Source organism: Mauremys reevesii, linkage group 26, assembly GCF_016161935.1.
Source record: "Mauremys reevesii isolate NIE-2019 linkage group 26, ASM1616193v1, whole genome shotgun sequence".
Taxonomy (NCBI): domain Eukaryota; kingdom Metazoa; phylum Chordata; order Testudines; family Geoemydidae; genus Mauremys; species Mauremys reevesii.
In genome coordinates, this window is record NC_052648.1 from 13,531,213 (window position 1) to 13,555,354 (window position 24,142).

The 24,142-nt window shown below is 51.9% G+C and overlaps 1 protein-coding gene across 1 annotated transcript in view; it reads right to left on the minus strand.

The window, feature by feature from the left end:
- The window catches only part of LOC120391721 (excitatory amino acid transporter 5-like), an 84,739-nt gene extending 68,365 nt beyond the window's left edge, over positions 1-16,374 (minus strand). Inside the window, exon 1 of the mRNA XM_039515741.1 lies at positions 16,198-16,374. Coding sequence (XP_039371675.1) covers positions 16,198-16,374 — 177 coding nt within the window. The remainder of the gene's footprint in view (positions 1-16,197) is intronic.
- Positions 16,375-24,142: the final 7,768 nt, after the last annotated feature.

Sequence of the window (24,142 nt, forward strand, 5' to 3'; positions counted from 1 at the left end):
TCCAGCACCGATAATCCCACGCCCCATATGCTGAGAGATTGCTGGAACCAATAACCCCACATCACCCAACATTGACAGATCGCCGGCACTGATAACCCCATGTTGCGGACTCACAGATCGTGCCCACTCTTGGCCCTGTGCGGTCCATGGGGGGTGCCCCTTTCAGTGCAACAGCCCTTCTCAGGGGTCCACTCTCTCTTGGGGTCAGGCCCCTCCACCTCCTGGAGCCGCACCTCTCTGAGCCTTAGCACATCAGTCTGCCGTAAGCCCCCTCAGGGAGTCCATGCGCTCTGGACCCCCGGGGCCTCCTCACCCTCGAAGGGGTTGATGCAACTGTGTTCTCTAGACCAGAGCGACTCTCAGCCAGCATAAAACAGGAGGGTTTATTGAGAGTTGAACACAGCACAGGAAACTCTCAGGGCCTCAGGCCTGGCCTCCCTCAGCACAGCATATCCCAGTCTCCCTGCAGCCAGGGAGGCTCTGCCTGCTCCCCCTCTCCAGCTCAGAGCCCCCCTGCTTCCCAGCTGGGCCTCTGATATCCCCAGCCCCAAGCCTGTCCATTGTCTTCTCTCCAGGTAAACAGGGTCGTAAACAGGAAGGCCTGGGTCTCCTCTCCTCTCAGCCCCCCTCTGGCTGGAACCGGCTGGTCAGGTCACCGGGGTCCTCTCTTCAAAGCCCATTGTCCTCCCACTGGCCAGAACTGGCTGTGTCTCCTGAGCCGGGTCTCCGGGTCACCAGGTCACCAGTCGCTGGGGTCTCCATCCTCCAGGCCATCGGCTGGGGTCCCAAGTTCCCTCTCCGGTCCTCTGTAACAACAAACTCCCTCTCCTCTCACCTCGTTAAACCAGTAACACCCGGGGACACTGAGTCCCACCCCCTGTGCATGCAAACCACTGGAAAACACAGAAAACCCCAAGAAACCCCCCCACTTCATCACACCCCAGACCCCCCACGCTGAGGCGTCTCCAGCATTGAGAAATCCATGCCACCAGCTGCTGAGGGGTCACCAGCACCGATAACCCTGCACCACCGATGCTGAGAGATCACCACAATCATAGAATCATAGAAGATTAGGACTGGAAGAGACCTCAGGAAGTCATCTAGTACATCCCCCTGCTCAAAGCAGGACCAACCCCAACTAAATCATCCCAGCCAGGGCTTTGTCAAGCCTGACCTTAAAAACCTCTAAGGATGGAGATTCCACCACCTCCCTAGGGAACCCATTCCAGTGCTTCACCACCCTCCTAGTGAAATAGTGTTTCCTAATATCCAACCTAAACCTCCCCCACTGCAACTTGACACCATTGCTCCTTGTTCTGTCATCTGCCACCACGGAGAACAGCTGAGCTTCATCCTCTTTGGAACTCCCCTTCAGGTAGTTGAAGGCTGCTATCAAATCCCCCCTCACTTTTCTCTTCTGCAGAATAAATAACCCCAGTTCCCTCAGCCTCTCCTTGTAAGTCATGTGCTCCAGCCCCCTGATCATTTTCGTTGCCCTCCGCTGGGCTGTCTCCAATTTGTCCACATCCCTTCTGTAGTGGGGGGACCAAAACTGGACACAACATTCCAGGTGTGGCCTCACCAGTGCCGAATAGAGGGGAATTATCACTTCTCTCGATCTGCTGGCAGTGCTCCTACTAATACAGCCCAATATGCCGTTGACCATCTTGGCAACAAGGGCACACTGCTGACTCATATCCAGCTTCTCATAGACTCATAGACTTTAAGGTCAGAAGGGATCATTATGATCATCTAGTCTGACCTCCTGCACAACGCAGGCCACAGAATCTCACCCAGCCACTCCTGTAACAAACCCCTAACCTATGGCTGAGTTATTGAAGTCCTCAAATTGTGGTTTGAAGACCTCAAGCTGCAGAAAATCCTCCTCTCCTTCCCCACTAAATAGAGGACTTATCCATTCTGTCTTCTTTTTTTAATATATTTAAATAACCTCTTTTTATTCTCGTCCACTGTAACCCCTAGGTCCTTTTCTGCAGAGCTGCTGCTTAGCCACTCGGTCCCCAGCCTGTAACAGTGCATGGGATTCTTCTGTCCTAAGTGCAGGACTCTGCACTTGTCCTTGTTGAACCTCATCAGATTTCTTTTGGCCCAATCCTCCAATTTGTCTAGGTCACTCTGTATCCTATCCCTACCCGCCAGCGTATCTACCTCTCCCCCAGCTCAGTGTCATCTGTGAACTTGCTGAGGGTGCAATACATCCCATCATCCAGATCATTAATGAAGATCTTGAACAAAACTGGCCCCAGGACCTACCCCTGGGGCACTCCGCTTGATACCAGCTGCCAACTAGACATGGAGCCATTGATCACTACCTGTTGAGCCTGACAATCTAGCCAGCTTTCTATCCACCTTATAGTCCATTCATCAAATCTATATTTCTTCAACTTGCTGGCAAGAATATTGTGGGAGACCGTATCAAAAGCTTTGCTAAAATCGAGATATATCACATCCACTGCTTTCCCCGTATCCACAGAGCCAGTTATCTCATCATAGAGGCAATCAGGTTGGTCAGGCATGACTTGCCCTTGGTGAATCTATGTTGACTGTTCCTGATCACCTTCCTCTCCTCCAAGTGCTTCAAAGTGGTTTCCTTGAGGACCTGCTCTGTGATTTTTCCAGGGATTGAGGTGAGGCTGACCGGTCTGTAGTTCTGTGGCTTCTCCTTCTTCCCTTTTTCAAGAAGGGCCTCGGTGGCTTCAAGATGCAAATAGCAGCTGTGCTCTCTGCCTCTGTTACCTTCAGGAGTGACTGTTTCTGATCATCTTCCTCTCCTCCAGAACCGATAACCCCATGCCCCCAGAAGCTGAGGGATTGCTAGCACTGATTACCCCAGCCCCCACCCCAGACGCTGAGAGATCGCCGGCATCAATAACCCCTGCCCAACCCCTGACACTGAGGGATTGCCGGCACTGATAACCCCTGCAACTCTGAGAGATCGCCATCACCAATAACCCCACATGCCCTGATGTGACAGATTTTCATTACCAATCCGCCTGGAGCGTCAAGTGATCAGGCTGGCGCCGCAGGATCATTTAGGGAGGAGATGACGTAATCCACCAAGTGTTTACATTTTAAAGCTTTATTAATTAAATAATAAAATACAGCAGAGAGTACTAGGAATGCTCCCACGTCACTCGGGGAAGAAAGAAAGAATTAGAACCCCAAACCCTAACCCACTTTCATACTCACACACGCACTACCCAAAGCTGGCCAGGCCTGGGTGTAATGCAAGAAGAAGAGGGGAAGGGGTGGATGGGAGTTCTTGTCCTGGGCCCAGGTTGTCCAGGAAATCCACTGTAATTTCTGAGTTGCTCCAGCTCTCAGGAGGGTTTTAAGTCCTGGGCTCCTTTGGGGGTATTCCATTCTGTGACCTCTGTTCCTGGTGCTCCTTGTGCCGGTCCAAACCACTTTCTGTGGTCTCTTCCCTTTCCCAAAACATGCCGGCTTCAGGGACGCCTGGCTGGCTCCCCCTCTTGTTGTCTCGTCTGTGTTTTCAGACTCTGCAGCCCTGGGCTTTGTTTTCCTCTCTACTGGTTTTGCTGTCCTGCAGGTGCAGATCTGTGTAGTCGGTTTCTCACAGCCGCTCGGGCAACTTTCAAGACCCCGTCTTTCTCGGCTGTCAGCCAAGTCTCGGCTGCGAGCAGCAGGGCCGGCTCCAGGGATTTTGCCGCCCCAAGCACAAAAAAAAAAAAAAAAAAAGCTGCGATCGCGATCAGCTCTACCACCATCGCTTCAGTCTTTGGCAGCAATTTGGGGGCTGGTCCTTTGCTCCGAAAGGGAGCAAGGGACCCGCCGCTGAATTGTCGCTGAAGAGCTGGATGTGCCGCCCCTCTCTGTTGGCCGCCCCAAACACCTGCTTGCTGGGCTGGTGCCTGGAGCCGGCCCTGGCGAGCAGTGTCCTTGGGCGGAGGCCTGCGTCTTATCTTCGGACTGAGCTTTCTAGCTGCAGTGTTCTCTGCTCTTTTCTTTTTCTTCTCCTCCCTTTTCGGCCTCTTGTAACCTACAAAGAAACCTTCCACTCTCCACTCATATACCTTTGGCCCTCCGGAAAATGCTTTGCGATACTTGCAACAGCGTTAGCAATATACAGTGCTGATCTACCTTCCGGGGGTGGGGGGACTCCCTAAGGGGACGGGGCCATTGAGGTGTGACACCGATGCTGAGAGATCGCCAGCACTGATAATCCCAGGCCCAGAGACACTGAAAGATTGCCAGAACTGATAAACACACGTCCTCTGACGCTGAGAGATCACCAGAACCAATAACCCCACGCCTCCGGAAGCCGACGAATTGCTAACACTGATTACCCCAGCCCCAACCCCAGCCACTGAGAGATCATCGGCATCGATAACCCCTGCCCAACCCCCAACACTGAGAAATCACCGGAACCCATAACCCCATGCCAGCTAACGCTGAGAGATCACTGGCACCAATAACCCCACATCCCCCAACGCTGAGAGATCGCTGGCACCAATAACCCCACATCCCCCAATGCTGAGGGATCGCTGGCACTGATAAGCCCTACATCCCCCAACGCTGAGGGATCGCTGGCACCAATAACCCCACATCCGCCAACGCTGAGGGATCGCTGGCACTGATAAACCCTACATCCCCCAACGCTGAGAGATCGCTGGCACTGATAAACCCTACATCCCCCAACGCTGAGAGATCGCTGGCACTGATAAACCCTACATCCCCCAACGCTGAGGGATCGCTGGCACTGATAAACCCACATCCCCCAACGCTGAGGGATCGCTGGCACCAATAACCCCACATCCCCCAATGCTGAGAGATCGCTGGCACTGATAAACCCACATCCCCCAACGCTGAGGGATCGCTGGCACTGATAAACCCTACATCCCCCAACGCTGAGAGATCGCTGGCACTGATAAACCCACATCCCCCAACACTGAGGGATCGCTGGCACTGATAAACCCCACATCCCCCAACGCTGAGGGATCACTGGCACCAATAACCCCACATCCCCCAATGCTGAGGGATCGCTGGCACTGATAAACCCTACATCCCCTAACGCTGAGGGATCGCTGGCACCAATAACCCCACATCCCCCAACGCTGAGGGATCGCTGGCACCAATAACCCCACATCCGCCAACGCTGAGGGATCGCTGGCACTGATAAACCCTACATCCCCCAATGCTGAGGGATCGCTGGCACTGATAAACCCTACATCCCCCAACGCTGAGGGATCGCTGGCACTGATAAACCCACATCCCCCAACACTGAGGGATCGCTGGCACCAATAACCCCACATCCCCCAACGCTGAGGGATCGCTGGCACCAATAACCCCACATCCGCCAACGCTGAGGGATCGCTGGCACTGATAAACCCTACATCCCCCAATGCTGAGGGATCGCTGGCACTGATAAACCCTACATCCCCCAACGCTGAGGGATCGCTGGCACTGATAAACCCACATCCCCCAACACTGAGGGATCGCTGGCACCAATAACCCCACATCCCCCAACGCTGAGGGATCGCTGGCACTGATAAACCCATGCCCCGATGCTGAAAGATCGCCGGCACCGATAACCTGACATCCCCCAACATTGAGAGATCAGCGGAACCGATAACCCCACTTTGCCCGATGCTGAGGGATCGCTGGCACCGTAACCCCATGCCCCCCTCCCCAACACTGAGAGATCAGCAGCAACAATAACCCCCTGCAACGTAAAGGGGTCCTCGGCATCGAGAACTTCATGTCCCCTGCTGCTGAGGGATCACTGGCACCAATAACACCACACTCCCCAGCACTGAGAGATTGCCAGCTCCTATAACACCACAAGGGCCCATGCTGATGGATTGCTGGCACTGATAATCCCATGCCCCCCACGCTGAGGGGTCACCAGCACTGAAAACCCTATGCCGCCCCAATGCTGAAGGATCGCCGGCACCAATAAACCCATGCCCATCCATGATGAGAGATCGCTGCCACTGAAAACTCCATGTCCCCCAACACTGAGGGATCACTGGCACTGATAAACCCATGCCCCCCAACTCTGAGAGATTGCCAGTACCAATAACCCTCATGCCCCCTGACGCTGAAAGATCGCTGACACCGATAACCCCACGTCCCCTGATGCTGAGAGATCACCAGCACTGATAATCCCAGGCCCAGAGACACTAAGATATCATCAGAATCAATAACCCCACGCCCCCAGAAGCTGAGAGATTGCTATCACCGATTACCCCAGCCCCTGCCCAAGCTGCTGAGAGATTGCCGGCATCAATATCCCCTGCCCAACCCCTGACACTGAGGGATCTCCAGCACTGATGACCCCACACCCTGCGATGCTGAGAGATCGCCAGCACCGATAACCCCATGCCCCTGGACGCTGAGAGATCACCAGAACTGACAACATCACACACCCCCACGCTGAGAGGTCACCGGAACTGATAACCCCATGCCCCCGGATGCTGAGAGATCACCAGAACTGATAACCCCACGTCCCCCGATGCTGAGGGATCGCTGGCACCAATAACCCGACCCTCTGTGATGCTGAGGGATCACCAGCATTGATAACACCACGTCCCCCGATGCTGAGGGATCGCCAGCATTGATAACACCACGTCCCCCGATGCTGAGGGATCGCCAGTATTGATAACACCACGTCCCCCGATGCTGAGGGATCGCCAGCACCAATAAACCCATGCCCACCCAAGCTGAAAGATTGCTGGCACTGATAATCCCATGTTCCCCAATGCAGAGGGATCGCCAACATGAATAACCCTCTTCTCCAGTTCCTGCAAGAATCACTGTCAGCGATGACCCCCTCCCTGGTCCCCAAGGGATTGCTATCACCAATAACCTTGGCCTTGGAGCAAGGAATCCAAATTCTTCTGCTAGAGCCCCTGAATTCTGAGTGACTCATGGGGAGGGCCCAGGCTTGCATACCAGCCGGGCAGGCGAAGCAACAGGCTGGGGTAGAGGAACCACTGAAGCCACGGTCCCCACCTCCACCTCAGTGTCAATGTACGCACTCACTGTGGGGAGCTAGTGGGTGGTTTACCTCACGTTTCGCAGCCACTCTCCTCTCTCTGAGGTATTCACACTGCAGTCAGTGCTGGGGAAAGCGTTCCCAGGACGTGCACTGCACGCTCTTTCTGGGAAGACACTGGCTGAGAACACATCCCAGGTAACTTTGGCTGTGCAGGAATGGTCAGGCAGGATCAGCCGTGGGGTCCACCTGGTCCAGTAGCCTGTCTTCAAGGCCAGCACCAGATGCTTCAGAGGAAGGTGCAAGAGCAGTTCTGGGATAACTTTCCCGCAGGGGCAGATTCCCCTCCCTCCCATGGTTAGAGGCTGGCAGTGCCCTCACACAGAGTGCTGGGGATAACCTGTGTCTATGACTGTTCCTAGGCGTATTCTAAGACTAAGATTTTCAAAGAAGCCTAAGAGAGTTAGGGGCCCCTCTCACTGAAATTCAATGGGATTTGGGCACTTACCTCCTTAGGGTTCCTTGAAAATTCCAGCTTAATATCCTACTTGTTCATATCGGCTTTGACTAGGGCGTAGAAGGACCAACTCACGTCTCTGAGTAGAGCCACAGGACCACACATCTCTTGCTCTGCTCCCCCCAGCTCAGCAGTTCCAGCTGGATCAGGCGGCTGAAATGCATGGGCCGTGGGTACCTTCCTCTGAGAGGTGCCTGGTGGTCCAAGCTGAGCTTCTTGTCACTGCTTCCCAAGTTAGCATCCCCCATCCTGTAAGTGGGACCTGCATTCTTTGTTCCTAGATGTATAGGAATGTATTGGCCACTGTTGGAAGACAGGATACTGGGCTCGATGGACCATTGTTCTGACCCAGTATGGCCGTTCTTATGTTCTTCTACATTTATGTCATATACCTCTACACAGATATCACTGGACTAGGCTTCCACGGGAGGTTCTGGAACCCCTGCCACTGGAGATTTTAAGAACAGGTTGGACAAACCCCTGTCAGGGATGGTCTAGGCCAGGGGTAGGCAACCTCTGGCACGGGTGCCGAAGGCGGCACGCGAGCTGATTTTCAGTGGCACTCACACTGCCCGGGTCCTGGCCACCAGTCCAGGGGGCTCTGCATTTTAATTTAATTTTAAATGAAGCTTCTTAAACATTTTAAAAGCCTTATTTAATTACAACAGTAGTTTAATTATATATTATAGACTTATGGAAAGAGACCTTCTAAAAACATTAAAATGTATTACTGGCACGCGAAAGCTTAGAGTGAATAAATGAAGATTCGGCACAGCACTTCTGAAAGGTTGCCGACCCCTGGTCTAGGCCCTGTGGTCCTGCCTCAGTACAAGGGGCTGGACAAGGTGACTTCTCAACGTCCCTTCCAGCCCAAGGTGTCTATGATTTTGTAATGTAGCAGTATTAAAAATTATTGTTGGCTTGTGCCCAGTTTACCAAGCAATTCCATATTGCTCGGTATCAGTGACGTCCCCTCTTCATTATTTACCACTACTCTGATTTTTGTAAAAAGAACAGGAGTACTTGTGGCACCCTAGAGACTATTTTTTGTGTCATCTGCAAATTTTATTAGTGATGATTTTTTTCCCCCAAGTCATTGATAAAAATAGTGTACAGCCAAGAACTGATTTCTGCAGGACCCCAGTAGAAACAGACCTATGCAATGACAATTCCCCATTTACAATGACAATTTTAGACCTCTCACTTGGCCAGTTTTTAACTCATTTAAGGTGCACCATGCTTTTTTTAATATGCTCTAGTTTGTTTAATCAAAATACTATGTGGTACCAAGTAAAATGCCCTACAGAAGTCTATGTATATTACATCAACACTACTAACTTTATCCACCAAATCCGTAATCTCTGTGACGAAGTGGGGGATTTTCTTGGTTTTTTTTTTCAATGGTTTGCATGCAGAGGGGATGGGATGCAGTTTCCCTGGGTGTTACTGGTTTAACGAGGTGATGGGAGAGGGAGTTGTTGTTACAGAGGACCAGCGAAGGAACTTGGGACCCCAGACAATGGCCTGGAGGATGGATACCCCAGCAACTGGTGACCTGGTGACCCGGAGACCCAGCTCGGGAGTCACAGCTGGTTCTGGCCAGTGGGAGGACAATGGGCTGTGAAGAGAGGACCCCGGTGACCTGACCAGCCGGTTCCAGCCAGTGGGGAACATAGGACAGCTGAGAGGAGAGGAGGCCCAGGTGACCCTGTTTCCCTGGATAGAAGACAGTGGACAGAGGCAGGGCTTGAGGGCAGGTGATATCGGATGCACAGCTGGAAAGCACGGGGGGTTCGGGACTGGAGAAAGAGAGCGCACAGAGCCCACCTGGATGCAAGAGAGACGTAGATGTACTGTGCTGAGGGCCCTGAGAGTTTGCTATGTTGTGTTCAGACGCTCACTAAACCCTCCTGTTTTATGCTGGCTGAAAGTTGCTCAGGTCTAGAGAACAGGGTTGCATTATTCCCTCTGGGAGTGAAGGCCCCAGGGGTCCAGAGCGAGCGGACTCCCTGAGGGGGCCCACGGCAAGAGACAGGCGTGCTAAGGCTCAGAGAGGTGCGGTTCTCTGAGAGGAGGCGGAGGGGCTTAATACCCAAGAGAGAGTGGATACCCGAGAAGGGCTGTCGCACTGCAGGGGGTTCCCCCCAAGGACCGTATGGGACCAAGAGTGGGCACGACCTGTGAGTCCATGACAACATGGTAGCAGAGGACGGTTGGTGGATGCACCCTGTAGACAGTTGGCTGTGAGCTCAGGCGCTTTGCAGTAAGAGGGACCTGGCACGTCTGTGCAGGGAGAGGGGGCTGAGCGTGGGGAGGCAAACTAAGGAGCAGCTGATGGCTCAGCTTGTAGAGAATGACCAGTCTGAGGAACAGGCTCCAGACCCCAGGGGGGCTCCCAGGGTGCCCGGAGAGCTGGGGAGTAGCCGTGGGGACAGTCCGTGTAGCAACCAGGAGTCTATCAGACCCAACTCCCCAGTCAGCACAGGGGAACCCCAGTCAGGTTTCTCCTTGGAGGAGCTGCGGAGGCTGGAGCTGGAGCTGAAAGCGAAGGAGCTGGAGCTGGAGGAGCGGAGGCTGGTGGACCGTTCAGAACAACGGAAGCACGAGTTGGAGTTGGAGGAGCAGCGAGCCAAGAGGGCCTGCCGGGGGTAAGTGGGGGAAGGGCCCCGAGATGCCAGTTCTGTGGGGAATTTAGATACCGGACTGCTGCCCCAGTTTAAGGAGGTGTGTGTGTGTGTGTGTGTGTGTGTGTGTGTGTGTGTAGATATTGATACCTACCTCTCAGCCTTTCAGAAGGCTTGTGATCGGAAGCAGATTGACCCCACAGACAGGCCTCGCTGTCTGACCCCCTCTGCTGGGTCCCAAGGCCATAGAGGGGTTCAGCCAAATGAGACAGGGGACTATGACGTATTCAAACCGGCTTTGCTGCTGAAGTTTGAACTGACCCCCGAGACGTACAGGAAACTATTCCGGGGTGTACGTAAGACCCCAGGTGTCACTTACAAGGAGGTCGCCAACCTGCTGGGGGAATATCTCCGCAAGTGGGGGAAGGGCGCAGGGGCCACCACCGCAGAGGACGTGTATAACCTGGTGGGGTTGGAGCAGCTCTATGACATCTGCCCTCCAGGCCTTAAGATATGTTTAGTGGACCCGAAGCCTAAAGATCTGAGCAGTGCGGGTGCACTGGTGGAAGAGTTTGTGGACCGCAGATAGGGGGGCTCAGGAGGGACCCAAAGAGGTTGGGGTGCACGATCACCTGCCTACCGAGGTGCTAATGGGTAATGACTTGGAGAACTGGCTGGATGGCACTTGGAGCGCCCGGTCCTTACCCGGAGCCGGAGCCAGAGCCAGCGAGGGACGTGGGACCTCCCGAAGGGAGGGACCGAAGCACCAAGGGTAGAGCTTGACAGGACCGGGCTGGTGCCTCTGTCCCAAGGTGGGTAAACTGAGGCACCGCCAATCAGGGCTGTATCCTCAAACCCAGCAGCTGAATTCCAGACGGAGCTGGAGGAGGATCCCTCCTTGGAGAAGCTGAGGCCCCTTGCAGGCCACAGCAGTGCAGGATCCCAGGGGGAGGACCGCCGGGAGAGATTCCTGTGGGACAAAGGATTCCCATACCGGGACTGGACTGGTTCGGCGCAAACTGAACCTTGGAAAGCCAGGAGGCTGTTGATGGTCCCCCAGAGGTACTGCCGCAGACTGTTGTACTTGGCCTACGATAGTCCCCTCTCAGGGCATCAGGGCATCCGGCGCACCAGGCAGATGCTGCTGCAGAACTTTTGACACTGTCCAACAGTATTGCAGGTCCTGTGACTCCTGCAGAGGGTGGAGAAGGCCCGGGATAAGTGTGAAGCAGCTCTGAGACCTTTGCCCATCATAGAGGAGCCTTTTCAGAAGGTGGCTATGGACATAGTGGGGCCCCTCAGCAGGGTGAGCCAGTCAGGGAAGAGGTACATTCTAGTGGTGGTAGATTTCGCTATCTGCTACCCCAAGGCAGTGGCCTTGTCCTCTATCGAGGCAGACACTGTGGCAGACGCGCTGCTGACCATTTTCAGCAGAGTGGGGTTCCCCAAGGAGGTCCTTATGGACCAAGGGTCCAACTTCATGTCAGTCCTGCTCCAGTGCTTATGGGAGAAGTGTGGGGTCCGACACACCTGAGCCTCAGCGTATCACCCTCTGTCCAACGGGCTGGTGGAGAGGTTCAGTGGGACCCTAAAGATGATGCTGAAAACATTTTATGGACCAGCACCCACAGGATTGGGACAAGTATTTACCCCACCTGCTGTTGGCATACAGGGAAGTGCCCCAGGAATCCACAGGGTTTTCCCCATTCAAGTATGGGAGGAGAGTGAGGGGACCCCTGGACTTGCTGAGCAGAGAGCTGTCTGTAATACCAGGGACAGATAATGGTGTGATCACCTTAGACCAGGTTTACCTCCCCTTTCACCGCTGACTTGCTTTGGGAGCAGAGCAGATCTATTGCATGTCTCCACCAGGCACCAGGTTCTCCTTAGCAGCCCAGCTTTTGGACACCTACTGCGTTGCTCAGTCAATTCAATTATACATTTGACCTGCTTGCTTTATGGCTTAAGCCTTAAATTTCTCTTTTCATTTTAGTTTTTGTTACACTAAAGTGCAGGGAACAAACAATACCTAATGCATGTTTGCTGAGGATTTCTGGAACAATGTGCACCAGAAGATATTTTTGCAGCAGTACAGAAAAAGAATTAAATCTACTAGGCCAATTTTACCCCTGGTGTAATTTCACTGGAGTCAGTGGAATTACAACAGATTCATTATACCCCTGGCTTTCAAAGGGCAACAATATACCATACCTTTCAATATCTCCCTGTATACAATCCAGTATAGCGTACCTTCTAATACTCCACTGTACCCAATATGCCATACTCATAGACTCATAGACTTTAAGGTCAGAAGGGACCATTATGATCATCTAGTCTGACCTCCTGCACAACGCAGGCCACAGAATCTCACCCACCCACTTCAATAACAAACCCCTAACCTATGGCTGAGTTATTGAAGTCCTCAAATTGTGGTTTGAAGACCTCAAGCTGCAGAGAATCCTCCAGCAAGTGACCCGTGCCCCATGCTGCAGAGGAAGGCGAAAAAGCTCCCAGGGCCTCTGCCAATCTGCCCTGGAGGAAAATTCCTTCCCGACCCCAAATATGGTGACCAGTTAAACCCTGAGCATGTGGGCAAGTCTCACCCGCCAGCACCCATACCTTGCAACCCACCACGGTGTACAATACAGCACACCTTCTCATACCCCAGCCTGTGCTTGCAATTTATAAGCCCCTATTAGGTATCCACGTATTGTAATAGAAATAATATTGAAGTATGGCTCCATGTACCACTCAGCCGCTGCAGGGATGGGTGCAGTAAGGTGACACTCGGGATCACTGGGAGAGAGCAGCTAACAACACTTTGTCGTTATCCTTTCTTGGCAAACTCTTTGCAGTGGAAACATTGCCATGAGTGCTACTTTCTGTATTCCCAGTGTGAGCTGGGAGTGGCTCTCTTGCTACGTAGCAAGACCACCACAGTGCGACTCTGGGAATAGGGCGCATACGCTGTGGCCCTACAGCAAACCGATCTCGTGGAATGTGCTGCCAAGGGCACAGTGTGAAAGGAGGCCATCAGCGAAACATGCAGTTCAGCTCTTCCAGCATTAGATTCAAACCACACTCCCAGCAAAAACAGGAGAGGGGTTTGTGGCTCTCAGAGGAGCCTGGAGTCAGCAACTGCTTCTGTCTCAAGGCCAGGAGAGTCGAGAGGGTGAATAATGAGACATTGCTGGAAAACACACCCACCGCCCTGCTTACTATATAATAGAGCAATTTCCCTCTTCAAAGCCTGGACCTGAGGGAAGAATGGAATGTGGGGATCTGGCACTGGCCCACCCTGTCTAGACTAGGAAATAGGTTGTATTGAAAAACGTGGTAGTTCCAGCATGTTCACAAACCTGTTTTTAAACACAGCCTATTTCCCCAGGTTAGACCTGCCCGTTCAGAAGAGGGGCAAGGAAACAAGGAAGGGGCACTGGGCATGTTAGAAAGTCCCAGTTCAAACCCCTTGAGCCTCCAACCAGAGAGCTCGAGCAGACACACCCCAGCCCAGAGAACTGGCCCATGGTGAAGTTCACGTGTCTGCAGACACGATGGCCATGAACAGGAAATCCCTGAAAAACGAACAGGAGCACTTGTGGCACCTTAGAGACTAACCGAATCCCTGGGAATTGTGGTCCTACCATAATTGATCCTAAGGGATTCATCATGTGAGGGAGGAAATCCAGGGTATCTTAATTCTGACCTGGGATTCTGGAGGGCAATGGAGTGAGTGAGCGAGCATTCACCCCGGGCTACCCCGACATACACCGGGGGTTCTCAAACTGGGGGTTGGGATCCCTCAGGGGGTCGTGAGCTTATTACATGGGGGGTCACGAGCTGTCAGCCTCCACCTCAAACCCTGCGGTGCCTCCAGCATTTATAATGGTGTTAAATATATAAAAAGTGTTTTTAATTTATAAGGTGGGGGGTCACACTCAGAGGTTTGCTATGTGAAAGGGGTCACCAGTAAAAAAGTTTGAGAGCCACTGACATACACAGACTCTGCCCCACTCTTTCCCTACAAGCCAGAGAGGTGCTCAGCCCTTCTCTTTGTTTCAAGCTTAAAAAAACAAACAGATGCCCATCTAGCCAGGGCACATGGCTGTTTCCTTACTGCGCCCCTCCCCCCCCGACTCCCAGCCCTGGCCTATGCTGCCCCCCATTCCTCCCCATGATCCCCATGAGCATCCCCACTGTCCCAGCAGCCCCCACTTCCTCCCTGCTCCCTCCCATTTTGCCCCATCACCAGGGCAGGACCAGCAGCTGCAGAGCACAGGCAAGGTACTTTCCTTCTGACCTGAGGCCCGTACCTGAGCGCAGCTGTAACTCCCCGCCCCCTCTGGCATCTGGGGAGGGGCATGTGACCATTCCTGCCCCTCCCTCGCATCACCTCTGAGGGTAGCAGCACTGCAACCCCCCCACAATAACCTTGTGGCCCACCCACAGCTCCTTTGGGGGCTGCGTGACATTTCAGATTATAATAGCTGAAATCATTAAATTTATGAGTTTTTAAATCTTATGACTGTGAAATTGTCCAAACTAGAACGTGACTTTGGTAGGGCCCTAGCTCCAGGGCATGGGAACACAGCAAACTGAACCTCAGTGGGTCATTGGGCACAGATGCTCAGCAGGCAGGGAGACTCCCTCAGCAATGCTCCATGAAAGCTCAGCAGGTGTGGCAGATGGGGTGTCACTGAGAGTCACCAGGCTTGGCACTTGCTTCAAGTAACCAGCTTATCTCTGCTATGGGCAGCATGCTGGGAGCCATAATTGAAGTGACAGACATTTCTAAATCCTGCCAGATTAAATGAGGTTGTTACGGAGTGAGCGGAGCTCTGAGATGTAACAACCAAACAAAGGCACCTCTCAAGTACCCAGCACCAGAGCCAGCAAAAATAACGCCTACATCAAAAATCAGGAGGAAGTTGTTGCATATTCTGAGAGAACCAATGGCATCTAACATGTATTTTTAACTTCGTGTTATTCATTAGCACTGCATCCTTGTCCATGGTCCCTAGGGTCCTGGGAAATGCTGAAAGATCAGATTAGTCAATTACATTTTGGCTCAGTTAATTCCTCTACAAGAAGCTCCTAGACGAGAGGCAGCATGAGGGCAGGTATCAGAAATTGCTAAAGTCTAATCCCACCTCTGCCACTGAGTAGTGGTGTGGCCTTGGGCAAATCTCTTCATCTCAGTTGCCAGCTCTCTCTAATGGGGCTCACTATTTATTGACACACTTCCCAGAGCTGGTGGGAGGATTCCTCAAGCGCTGTGCACGTGCTAAGTACTATGACAACAGAACCTGGCTCATTTGCACAGTGGAGCAAATCCTGCACCCAGCAGCGAGCCTCAGTAGCTGAACCAGGAACAGGGCAGATGTGTGGAAAGGGGGTGGTGAAATGAACCTGCCTCCTCCATGCTGCAGAACTATTCCCCAGGGCTGCTGTAGCCCCTTGGTGGAGTAACTTGGAGTAGCCTCTCCAAGGGAAAGGCCAGACAGCAGTGGGTACTCGAGCCCTCCCCTTCCCCACCCATGTCCTACCCCTCTCTGCACATTGCCAACCAAGGAGCCCTTGCAGAACTGGGCTCCATACCATGCTGGCTTGCCCTGTCCCCTCCTCGTGCAATGGAGCTGCACCCCCCTGGCAGAGTGAGGGGCAGGGTTTGCCCCACTGTGAGTGAACGATTTCTGTAGATCAGGAAGTGGAGAAACATTGAGACTGCATGGAGGATTCCTCACCAAAAGGGCCGTTCGTTTGGCAACTGCAGGTTAGTTTGGATTCCTGTGCTAACCCCTCATGCTGTGCCAAGCAGTACGTTTTGTGACAATAAATAAGCATTAGTTCTAGGAGAGCCTGCTAATGCTGCTAGAGCTATGCTGGGGAGCAGGGCTGAGATGAACGGGTGTTTTTCTCTGCACAGTTTATAGTGTGAGGTTTAATCTAGTGCAGATTAACACATTTCTACACAAAAGACGTTTTATAGCAATAGTTCCTTTATCCTAAGGAGTTTTAACCCACCCCGTGATCCCACCCCAATTTTTCTGCACATACAACACGTTTCTGCCACTTACCAGATCTGTCAGCTCCAAAACCCTTAGCAGAAATCCAAGCAGGCATCCAGTTACCACAGAGAGCATTGAAAGAGTCAACAGGCCATTCTTTCTCCAGAAAGCTCGGATCCAGTTCCAGATGGCCGAGCAGCTAATGGAAAGTGAGTTTAACAAGACTTTTTTAATACGTTCCCACATGATCCTCTTTAGAGGTCCAGGAAGTTCCACTCCGAGCAAAATGTCTCTTTGATGCTGCTAATATTCCCGAGGTTGCTAAGAGTCATCATTAGTGATCTTTCTTGTTCTGCAGAATAATTTCCCTTTGCCAGGTTCAGAACCCACCAGAAACCAGATCAGAATCAGAGAACTCTCTCTCACATAATCCCAAAGGGAGAACCAGTGTTATACTGCTATTTGAGACCCATTCGCCTTAATGGAAAGTGACATCTTAGACTAGTTAATCCAAGCTTTCTAGTTGGCTGGAAGAAAGGTTGATGACAAAAACATGCATAGGTTAACCCCTTCATTGCTACGTGGCTGCCCCAGGTACACTCTCCGCAGCACTCCACGTGGACATGGAATCAGAGAGGTTAGAGGAGGGAGAGTTGCATTAGTGCACACAGCCCAGGAAGCCAGTCCTGGATGGTTGATCCTACAGAGCTGTCATTGGGGTATATGTGCTTTGCACAGGGTCGCAGGTCGAGGGTCCCTGCTGTGGGTCACACACTGAGGCTTTAGTAGGCTGACAGCAGTGACTGGCACTAGGATCTGCAGAAAAGGACCTAGGGGTTACAGTGGATGAGAAGCTGGATATGTGCCCTTGTTGCCAAGAAGGCTAACGGCATTTTGGGCTGTATAAGTAGGGGCATTGCCTGCAGATCGAGGGACATGATCATTCCCCTCTATTCGACATTGGTGAGGCCTCACCTGTAGTACTGTGTCCAGTTTTGGGCCCCACACTACAAGAAGGATGTGGAAAAATTGGAAAGAGTCCAGCGAAGGGCAACAAAAATGATTAGGGGGCTGGAGCACATGACTTATGAGGAGAGGCTGAGGGAACTGGGATTGTTTAGTTTGCAGAAGAGAAGAGTGAGGAGGGGATTTAATAGCTGCTTTCAACTACCTGAAGGGGGGTTCTAAAGAGGATGGAGCTCGGCTGTTCTCAGTGGTGGCAGATGACAGAACAAGGAGCAATGGTCTCAAGTTGCAGTGGGGGAGGTTTAGGCTGGATATTAGGAAGCACTGTTTCACTAGGAGGGTGGTGAAGCACTGGAATGGGTTCCCTCGGGAGGTGGCGGAATCTCCTTCCTTAGAGGTTTTTAAGGCCCAGCTTGACAAAGCCCTGGCTGGGATGATTTAGTTGGGGATGGTCCTGCTTTGAGCAGGGGGTTGGACTAGATACCTCCTGAGGTCCCTTCCAACCCTGAGATTCTATGAATTTTCTCCTTGGTACCTAACATAACAAGGCCTGTCTGGGGCTCTGGGTGCCCCTGCAATATCCTTGTTTAATAATAATTAGATCCTGGAGCTTTTCTTCTTACTGTACCCCCAAGGCCCCACTGATGGATCAATATAAGGGTCTCTGCAGCATGAGAGAGATTTGCAAAAATAAGAATATTCACTATGATAATTAATAAGGCAAATCAAAGAAATAGAGTAGTACCAAGATCCCAACCTACACAACGCCTAAGGGTGATGTGAAAGATACAATCGCATGAGATAGCACAAGATTTTCTAAAGCAATAATGCAAAGATGCGTTTCCTTTGGGTAAAACACGGTATCATCAGAAATGTGTGAACAGAGAGCTAATATTGCGCAACTGCTAAGCTTAGCCAAGCCTGTTACAAGACAGATGGAAAATACCGATGTCCACAGGAGGTCTTGTTAGGAGCAGTGTCCCTTGATGTAATCATACCTGAGGCCTTGCCTTCACTGAAAAGTTAACTCAGGTCAACTTGAATCCTGGCCCCATGCTAAACCCCTTTGCTCGAATAAGCTGGCTCACCAGGGGCATAGCCCAAGTGAGCACAACTTGTCGGCTGCTAACACAACTATTCTGCAGTGTGGGCACAGGCTTGCTCCACGCCAGTGGTGCTCGTCCTTCGTGCCTTCCAATAATCCCCACGTGCCCAGAAGGGTCAGACACATTCTGTCAGGGCCCATACATGGTAAAAAGCCCAGAGAAGAGTTGTTGCAGGATAAGTATAAAATTAAAGAATTAAAGTCAGCTTAGCTTTGGTTAAGGAAATATATCTGTGTTCCAAAGAATGCCCCTGACTAGCAAGTAGAAGGAAGGCCTTGGGGAGAAAGGCAGATGTAAATCTTATCTGGATTAGGACTGGAAATAAGGGGGAACTGTCTCAGATTGGTTTTTAGCCGGTCAATCATTGGCAATGACATCAGCTGTTTGTTAAAGGGTATAAAAGTAATCTCTGAAAGGTTCATTGCTAACACCTGCCTGACCACGCTGGAGCTGACCAATATGGGTCTAAGCACCTCTGGGGTTAGCCCATTTGTAAGTATCTTGAACAAATGCTTAGACATGTTTTGTTACTGTTTGGGTGTCGTACATTAGTTAGGCTTTTTAGGCATGTTTAGAGCAACTGCTCAAAGTACCATTTGGCCTTTGGATTTAATAAAGGAATTTACAGTTAAATTGGTGTTTGGTGATTTCCCATATAAATAGTGATTTCAAATCCACGGGCTTGGTCCAGAGTCACACCCAGGGTCAAAGCGGTGTCACAGGTAGAAGCCACCCGACGGGTCAAAACCAGAGTCATTACTGGGGCCAGGACAAGGGAGCAGGAACTTGGTCTCAGGGGTCTGACCAGCAGCAGGGGCAGCGGTGGTGGAAACTGATCATCCAGGAACAGCTTCAGGAGGCATCCATGAAACGCTGGATGGACCTTCGAGGATCGAAGGATACATTCAAATGCCACCAGATTGATTTGCCGAAGAATGGGGTAAGGGCCTGTGTTTCAGTTGCCCAATCTGTGTGTAGATTGGCCAGTCTGAGGCATTCAGTGGACAGCTGTCCTTTTTGACCATCCTTCAGAGGTGGGGCCTCTTGGAGTTTTTTGTCAGTGTGACATTTGTAGGCTGTTTTGGCAGCTTCTACATCAGGGGTGGGCAAACGTTATGGGAAGGGGTGAGGGCTCCGGCTGGGGGTGTGGGATCCGGGGTGGGGCCAGAAATGAGGAGTTCAGGGTGCAGGAGGTGGCTCGGGGCAGGGGCGGGGGAGTCGGATGTGGGGAGGCGGGGGGCTGAGGACTCTGGCTGGAGGTGTGGGCTCTGGGGTGGGGCTGAGGATGAGGACTTTGGGGTGTAGGAGGGGGCTCTGGGCTGGGACTGAGGGGTTCGGAGTGCGGGAGGGGGATCAGGGCTAGGGTAGGGGGTTGGGGTGTGGGAGGAGGCTCAGGGGTGCAGGCTCTGGGTGGTACTTACTTCAAGCAGTTCCTGGAAGCAGCAGCCATGTCCCCTCTCTGGCTCCTCCGCAGAACTGTGCTGCCCTGTCTGCAGGTACCAATCCTTCAGCTCTCATTGGCCAAGTTCCCGGCCAATGGGAGCTGCAGGGGTGGCACTTATGGTGGGGGCAGCATCCAGAGCGGAGGCCCCTGGCTGCTCCTACACATAGGAGCTGGAGCAGAGCTATGCCGCTGCTTCCGTGGGCAGCGTGGAGCGGCCCCCGACCCTGCTCCCCGGCTGGAGCTCAGGGGCCGGCTTAAAATGGCTGGTGGGCCGAATCCAGCCCATGGGCCGTAGTTTTCCCACCCCTGCTCTGCGTGCTCCTTTAGGTTAGCCTGGATCTTATGAATAGTCTGTACCAGATCTGAGGCAGCAGGAGCTACCATGGGTGGTGGGGGACAAAGGGATGGAGCCATGGATGAAAACCATACTTGGAGTAAAAAGGACTGAATTTGGTAGAAGCATGTTTTCCATTATTATAAGTAAATTTGGCTAACAGGAGTAAAGCAAGCTAGTGATTTTGGCATTGGTTCAGGAAACAGTGTAGATACTGCCAAGTACCTGGTTGACTTGTTCTGATTGGCCGGCCGGCTGGGGCTGATGGGAGGTGGATGTATGAGAATGGACATCCAGGAGATGAAACGTTTCCTTCCAAAACCTGGATATCAACTGAGAGCCCCAATCTGTGGTAAGATGATTGGGGAGACTATGAAGTTGAAAAGCATAATCAGGAGTTGTGTAGTAGTATCTATGTTCGACAGGTGTACACGAGGAATAAAATGCACCATTTTGGTGAGCTGATTGACTACGGCTAGTATGATATTGTGTTGTTCTGCTTATGTACGACTAAGAAATCAAGAGTTATATGTGACCATGGTCAGGAAGGGGTTTTGGATGGTATCCGGCTGAAAGACTTGCTTTTGGAGGTCTTAGTCAGAGTGCACGCCAAGTCTAGGACTGTCCAAACTGACCCACCCAAGGGGTGGCATGGTGAATGTGCAGCATCTCGAGTCCCAGGGGATCCTTGGGGATCTACAGATGGTTATTAACACAGAAGAGCTCGTCGGACCAGGAGTAATGGTGTAGAGTGGTCCCAAGGAGGCCCTCCTTGGATGATGTTATGAGCTTTACAAAAGGACCATGAGGAAGAGCTACTTGACGTGAAGTAGGGAAGTCCAATGACAGTTCCACAAAGGCAAAGATGTGGTTTTATTAAGTTGGGTGGTGGTTCTTCGAGATTCACAGTGTCCATATAGTTCTCTCCCATCTGTGAAAGGGCATCTGCCTTACCGTTCTTGTGGCCTGGGCAGTACGTGATTGTGAAGTCAAACCTCGAAAAGAACAAGGCCCAGCATAACTGCTGCTGATTCACAGCCTTGATGGATCACATATATTCCAGGTTTTTGTGGTCTGTTAAGACTCGTATGGGGTGTTTTGCTCCTTTGAGGTAGTGTTGCAATGTCTTGAACCCTGCCTTGATTGGGAGTAATTCCTTGTCAGCTATTTCATAATTGTATTCACCTGAAGTAAGTTTTCAAGGGGGAAAAAAGGACAGGGATGCATCTCCTGTTGGGACCCCATTCTTTGGGACAGTACCGCCCCAATGTCTACATCAGAGGCATCAGTTTTAAGGATAAAAGGCTGGTTGGGGTCAGAGTGGGCTAGCACTGGGGCTGAGTTGAAGTCTACCTTCAGATGTTCAAAAGCTTGACAGGCCTCGGGAGGTCAGTGAAATTTAGCAGGTTTATGAAGGATGGTGGTTATGGGAAATGTGATGTTTGAAAAGTTGGAGATAAATCTATAGAAGTTGACAAACCCCATGAATTTCTGAATGTGTCAAATAAACCAGGGCTCTGCCCAGTCCTGAACCGCTGGCACCTTTGGAGGATTGATCCATAGCCCTCCTGCTGATGGATGAACCCCAAAAATTTGATGGCTGACTTATTGAATGTGCTCTTGTCCAGCTTTGCGTACAACCCATGCTGGTGTAATCTTGTGAGAACTTCACAGACATGGTCATGGCTTGCTTGGTCGCTCGAGTACATTAGGATATCATCCAGATATGCAACCACGTATTGGTCGAGGATGTCTCAAAGAATGTTGTTAATTAGGTACCGAAAGGCGGCAGGGGTGTTAGTAAGGCTGAGGGGCATTACTAAATATTCAAAATGCTGATACCTAGTCCTAAAGGCTGCCGTCCACTCATCCTCCACCCTGATGCAAACTAGGCTATATTCTCTCCTAAGATCCAATTTGGTAAACACCAGGCCAACCGTATTCTATCCAAAACCTCCAGAATTAACAGCAGTGGGTGCTGATTGAGTTCGGTTATTCGGCTGAGCGCCCCGAAGTCCACACAAAGTCTCAGAGAGCCATCTTTCTTTTTGACTAAGGGTACCGGGGCGGGGGGGGCTGCAGTGGAAGTAGAGTGGCAAATAAAGCCTTTTCCTAGGTTTTCAGGGATGTATTCTCTTAAGACTGCTAACCCTGGCTCAGACATTCAATGAGTGTGTCTGAATGGAATTTTAGCTCCAGATTGAAGGTCTATGGAACAGGGGTGGCCAACCTGAGCCTGAGAAGGAGCCAGAATTTACCAATGTACATTTCCAAAGAGCCACAGTAATACAACAGCAGCTCCCCGTCAGCTCCCCGCCCCCCGGCCCCAGTGTCTCCCACCCACCAGCAGCACCTAACCCTCCATCCCTGCGCCTCCTGCCCACCGCGATCAGCTGCTTTGTGGTGTGCAGGAGGCTCGAGGGGGTGGGGGAGGAGGAGAAAGGGCACGGCAAACTCAGGGGAAGGGGCCAGGGCCAGGGCAAAGGAGTGGAGTGGGGCCAGGGCCTGGGGCAGAGCCAGCATTGGAAAGTTGGCACCTGTAGCTCCAGCTCCGGAGTCGGTGCCTATGCAAGGAGCCGCATATTAACCTCTGAAACGGCGCATGTGGCTCTGGAGCCACAGGTTGGCCACCCCTGCTATGGAACAATCGTAATCACAATGCAGGGGCAATGTGGCCGCATTTCATGTTGCAGAGACCTCCTGGTAGTCTCGGTATGTTGTGGGGAGGAACGGTTTTTCATGGAGAGTTGGCATTTCTGGAACTGACAGAGTGTCTGCCCCTGGGAGGTACCTCGGTGCATGAAGCAGAGTTCTCAGGCTTGGGTTCTAGGAGTCTGGGTTCTTGAACTGGGAGGCAGTTCTTTCTACAGAAGCTCGATGGGAAAGAGATGGTGCCCTTGGACCACAGGTTATGGGGTTATGCTGGATTAGACAGGGTGTCCCCAAAAATCAAGGTAAAATATGGGCAGCTGATAAGACTGAACTGTAGGACTCCTTGGTGTTCCCTAATCACCACATCCAAAGGTACAGTCTTCTGAGACACTGGGCCTGGTGTCAGTGGGGACCCATCCACTGTTTCCACCATATCTAGGATGGTTTTGAGTTGTACTGGCAGGCACAGCTGCCAACTTTCACGCGGTAAATAAGCCCCCCAACTTTCACAATAAGCCAAAAATCAAGCTGATCCCATTTCAAAACAAGCCAGTCCCTAAGAGCCTCAACACTCTATGTGACTAGATCCCCCCCAGTCTGCAGTCTGGGACTGTGGTGGGCCTGCTGTGCACCCCTGACTCTCTCCCCCCATTGCCCCTGCTTGCCGGGAGCTGATCAAAAAAAGAAGCAACAAGCTACAAGCCAAAACTAGCCAACAAGCAACTCACAAGCCAATTAAACCAAAATGAAGCCCAATTTCTGTGTTTATTTGGTGGGTTTGGCACATCAGCTGGGAGGCCGAGGACCCAGGATATGGAAAAATCCATGAAGTTATCCCCCATTCCTGAGCCAGTCAAGGCACATTGCATGGCTTGCCCTGCAGGATCCGCAGTTTCAGGAGGATTTGTAGACGTGGGGATGAATGAGGGCAGACATGGTGTTAGCCCATTGGGGCCTTAAGTAGGAATATTTTGCCACCCCACCCCACCACAACACATAATAAAAAGTGAATAGGGGGCTCCCTGGAGCTGCTCAAGGCCCTAAACAATTGCTTAGTCTGCTTACGCCAGCTCTGACTGAGGGCCTCCTAGTTGAACATAACCTTGGATCTGTCGATGGTGGTGACCAGATCCGGGACCCCAGCTGAGCCTGAACCTATGGTTTTCCTATTACTGGGCTGGTGGAGATTGTAGCAGGGCACATTGATACTGCATGTCCTGCTCCTCCACAGTAGAAACAGGTATTCCTATTTTCGGTGCTCTTGCTCCCCCAGGGACCACGTCTATCTGCCTGGGCTTGATGCACCACCTTTGAGTCTGAGGGCTCAACCTTGGGCAAATGCGGAACGTAGACGGTGGCTTCCTGAGCTCCATTTGTCATTCATGAAGCCTGGTGTCTATCCAGCCCCATAAAAGCCTCTAACCTGGCAGGAGGGCCTACCTGTGTCAGCTTGTCCTCTAATTCATTGCAGCGCCTGATGGACAAGAGTGACATCATTCCAGGAGGTGTCTG